Genomic DNA, 4,758 nt, shown 5'->3' with positions numbered 1-4,758 from the left:
GGGGGGGGGTGTGAGTGGTAACTGCATCGTGAATTACGCCCTTTGCCTTTATATACAGTTCTTCTCTCTAGTATGCTTACCGGTTTCTACTTAATTTTCCTTCTCTTCCTCCTGATCAATATATTGCATGCATGGGTAACTCTCTTCACGGGTATGTGTTATCCTTGGCGCTTATTCCTATGTTGGTTTCAGCGAGATTAAAACGTTGTGAATTGAAGCGACTTTTGCTTGTGAAGTCTGAAATCGAGGAGCTTCGAAAGCAGAGGAGGCTGGATAGAGATGCCAAGCGCGAGAATTTTAGGTTACGAGACGAGGCATATCAGACTGCTCAGAGAGCTGACCTATCAGGTCGTGTGCCATTAGAGGTTTGACGAGCGCTGGACGAGGCTACTACCGCTTGTGATGAGACAGATCAACTATTCACAGATTCTATGATGATGGCGGCTACTATAGATCGCGCCATCTCTGATTTTCATCTCTGGATTTTCGACCAGATAGCCTTGCCGCTTCTCGGGTATGCTCTGACCTTGGCGGCCGCGTCTACGTTCGTATCTCACCCCTATATTGAGGACGAGTTGTCTCGTTTATTGGTTCTGAAAGAGGAAGCGAGTTTGTTGTGGACACTTCGGTTGATCCGTCAAGATAACGCTCGTAAAGAGTACGATGAACATGAGGATACTCTTTCACTTGCTCGTGGAGCCGAGGCTGAGGGTGAAATTATTCAAGACATCAATCATTTATTGCATGAAGCTGATCAGGATCTTCGTTTGGCTACTGGCCAGTGTGATGACGGGAGTTTGATGGTGGAAGCTTTGGATGCGGATATTGCTCGTTGTCGGGTGTTAATGGATAATTAGATTGCGTATCCCCTGCAGGGATTTTTTTTTTGTATTTTTTTTGAATCAGTATGAACAGTTTTTGCTTTTAAATTGAAGTATTGTTCTCTTCCCCTTCTCCCATTTTTTTTGAATGCGCTTACTCCTTCTCTCCCGCGTTTCTCTCTTGAGAGGGGTATGCGTACTCCCTTCCTCTTTTATGAGGGGGTGACCGCTGGTAAAAGAGAGTTAATTACCCTTGTAAAGCGCGCCTACTCCCCCTTTTCTTTTATTGAAATGGTGTTGGATGGGGCAGGCGTTAGTGAAACACGCCTACTCACCCTTCTTTTTATTGAAAGGGTGTTGGGTGGGGTGGGCGGTAGTGAAACTCGCCTACTCCCCCTTTTTTTTTATTGAAAGGGTAGTGGATGGGCCGGACATTAGTGAAACACGCCTACTCCCCCTTATTTTTATTGAAAGGGTGTTGGGTGGGGTGGGCGGTAGTGAAATGCGCATACTCCTCCTTCTTTTTTATTGAAAGGGTGTTGGATGGGGCGGGCGTTAGTGAAACACGCCTATTCTTTTTATTAAAAGGGTATTGGGTGGGGCGGGCGTTAGTGAAATGCACCTACTCCCCTCTTTTTTATTTTTATTGGAAAGGGTGTTGGGTGGGGTGGGCGTTAGTGAAACAAGCCTACTCCCCATTCTTTTTGTTGAAAGGGTGTTGGGTGGGGTAAAAGTTAGTGAAACACGCCTACTCCCCCTTCTTTTTTATTGAAAGGGTAGTGGATGGGGAAGGCGTTAGTGAAATGTGCCTTCCTGTCAATCACTAGGTGTTTTCGGGGTCCCATGGTCTTTGTAGATTTATCAGTCAATCAGATGCCCTTGGCTGTCTGATATCTTTTGTAGATTCGTCAGTCGATCAGGTGCCTTTGGCTAGCCTGAGACTTTTTGTAGATTTGTCAGTCGGTTGGGCGCCTATGGCTAACCCGAGACCTTTTGTAGATTTGTCAGTCAATCAGGCGCCTTTGGCTGCCCTGAGACCTTTTGTGAATTTGTGAGTCAATCAGGCGCCTTTGGATGTCCTGAGACCTTTTGTGAATTTGTTAGTCAATCAGGCGCCTTTGGCTGTCCTGAGACCTTTTTTGAATTTGTCAGTCAATCAGGCGCCTTTGGATATCCTGAGATATTTTGTGAATTTGTCAGTCAATCAGGCTCCTTTGGCTGTCCAGAGACCTTTTGTGAATTTGTCAGTCAATCAGGCGCCTTTGCTGTCCAGAGACCTTTTGTGCATTTGTCCGTCAATCAGGCGCCTTTGACTGTCCTGAGACCTTTTGTGAATTTGTCGGTCAATCAGGCGCCTTTGGCTATCCTGAGACCTTTTGTGAATTTGTCAGTCAATCAGGCGCCTCTGGCTGTCCTAAGACCTTTTGTGAATTTGTCAGTCAATCTGGCGCCTCTGGCTGTCCCGAGACCTTTTGTGAATATACCACTTTCATCAACTTAATTTTATTGCTTAAGAAGGATGTTTACATGGTGTGACTCATGCGTAAAAACTTTTCAACAACTTTCCATCGATAGGTGTTTTGACCTTGGTTCCATTCATGCGTCGAAGCTTGTAGTATCCGCTTTCTGCCACTTGCCTTATCGTGAACGGGCCCTCCCAATTTGCAGCGAACTTGCTGGCACTGGAGTTTCTTTGTACGTGTGGGGCGATTTTTAAGACCAACTCGTCCACCTTTAACATTCTCTCCTTTACGCTCTGGTTATAGTAGTTCGCTTCGCGCCTCCTATAAGCTTTTTCGAATCTTTCCGCTCGTGTTCTTCTTTCTTCTATGGTGTATAAATGAGCGAAGCAGCTTATTTCATCTGGTGTAGTGTGGCTAGTTATTGCTACTCTTGCAGATGGAATCGCTATTTCTGCGGGTAGGATTACATCTTCTCCATAGACTAGCGAATAAGGTGATGCTCCCATGGAACTGCGCTTAGAAATCCTATATACCCAGAGTGCCAATGGCAACTGCTCGTGCCATTCCCTATGGTGATCATGCACTGTTATACTAAGGATGCGGATGAGCATCTTATTTGTTGCCTTCGCCTTCCCATTCCCTTTGGGGTAATAAGGGGTTGACGTGTGAAGCCTTGTGTTGTATTGGCGGAGCAGGTCGATCACGTCTTTGTTCACAAACGACTTTGTGTTATCTGCTATGATTATCATGGGCGCACCGAACCTACAAATGATGTGCTCTTTAATCAATGCGGCTATTGTAGCACCGGCGTAATCTTTGATGGGTATTGCTTCAACCCACTTGGACGCGTACTCAGTGTTATTATGTATTTATGACGTTTCGAGGATGTTGGGTTGATCGGCCCTATGAGATCGAGCCCCCAACTGTGGAACGACCAGGGTGTTACTATGTTATGCAGCAGGGCATGCGACGTTTGGATCAAATTTCCATGTTTTTGGCAGTGTAAGCATTTTCGGACGTGTTCCGCGGTATCACCTTTCATGTTTGTCCAGTAGAAACCTCCTTCATAAAGCTGTAAGAACAATTTACGCATCCCTTGATGTTCTGTATCGTGGGATCGGGTCATGACTTCAGCTGCTTCCTGACTCGACAGACACCGTAGTGCGGCGTTACCATAACTTTTGCGATAAAGAATACCTTCGTGTATGAAGAAACACGCTGTCTTCTTTTGGATTTTTAGGGCAGTCTTCGTGTCACTTGGTAGCTTCCTGTGTTGGATGAAATCAATGTAAGGTTGTCTCCAGTCTACTTCCTTGACTGTGCAGACTTCCGCGGGTTGCGGCGGAGCTTGGAAATCGGCGCAACTATCTTGGAGTGCTTCCGCTTGAGCTGACATGCTTGGCCAATGAACGCCCAACCTTTGAAGCTTTCTATAGAGGTGAACAATGCCGGTTTTCCCACATGTTTCCGCGTGTAATTCTTGAGTAACTTTTACGCTTTTCTTTTATTTACACATCTCGCAAGGGACCCTACGGGTGCTCTATAGCACAAGCCTCCTTGAATCATTACAAACTGCTTCAAGGCCTGGGTAGGAATCACCCGCTCTTCGTCCATTCGAGTCAAGTCTTCAATGTACACCTGCCTCCAGTCGTCCGCCTCTTCGAAGGACAAGTCTTCTTTGCAAGTGATGTGCAACTCTTTTCTTCGTATCATGACTGTACCCTCCTCTTCTTCATTTAATTGTACCTTACTTTCCAGGGTCGCCAGGGAATCCGCATGCTTGTTTCCACCCCTGCCGGTATGGTCTAAAGTCGACCCTGTTTGACTCATCATCCTTTGGGCTTCCGCTCGGTAGGGGAACAAGTGAGGTTCTTTGACGTGGAAGTCGTCGTTTAATTTTTTCGTTACGAGCCGGGAATCACCTTTGACTTCTATGCTCCCCAGATTAAGCTCATTTGCCATTCGGAGCCCTAAAATCAAAGCTTCATACTCGACGACATTATTACTACACGGAAAATCCAGTTTAAACGAGTACGAGAGCAATTATCCTTGCGGAGCTTCGAAGACTACTCCTGCCTCTCCTACAGTACCGTAAGAGGACCCATCAAAGAACATGGTCCAAGGTTTGTCAACGTCCGAGGCTGCCACCTCTCCAGGTATATACTCATGTACCTCGTCGTCCCCTACTCCTGGAAACATGGCCATAAGGTCGGCTATTGCTTGTCCTCTTACTGCATTTGGCTGTTGGTACTTGAGCTCAAATTCTGATAATTGAAGCAACCATCGAGCGGTTCTCCCTATTAGGACAGGCTTCGAATCTAGATATGCTATTGGGTTCACCGCTGCGACCACGATGGTTTCGTGCACTAGGAGGTAGGGGCGCAACTTTTGTGTCGCGTATATGAAAGCTAAGCACGTTTGTTCTACACGTGAGTATCTTAATTCTGCATCTCGCAGGACTCGGCTTACGTAAT

General features: G+C 46.3%; 1 protein-coding gene across 1 annotated transcript; it reads right to left on the bottom strand.

Annotated features, from left to right (window-relative positions):
* Positions 1-3,775: 3,775 nt before the first annotated feature.
* On the bottom strand, positions 3,776-4,246 carry LOC113332447. Its single transcript, XM_026579009.1, has one exon. The coding sequence runs from the start codon at positions 4,244-4,246 to the stop codon at positions 3,776-3,778; it is 471 nt and encodes a 156-aa protein (XP_026434794.1).
* Between the last annotated feature and the right edge of the window lie 512 nt (positions 4,247-4,758).

The sequence above is a fragment of the Papaver somniferum genome, chromosome 1, assembly GCF_003573695.1.
Source record: "Papaver somniferum cultivar HN1 chromosome 1, ASM357369v1, whole genome shotgun sequence".
Classification (NCBI taxonomy): Eukaryota; Viridiplantae; Streptophyta; class Magnoliopsida; order Ranunculales; family Papaveraceae; genus Papaver; species Papaver somniferum.
This window is presented reverse-complemented; position numbering and strand designations above follow the sequence as displayed.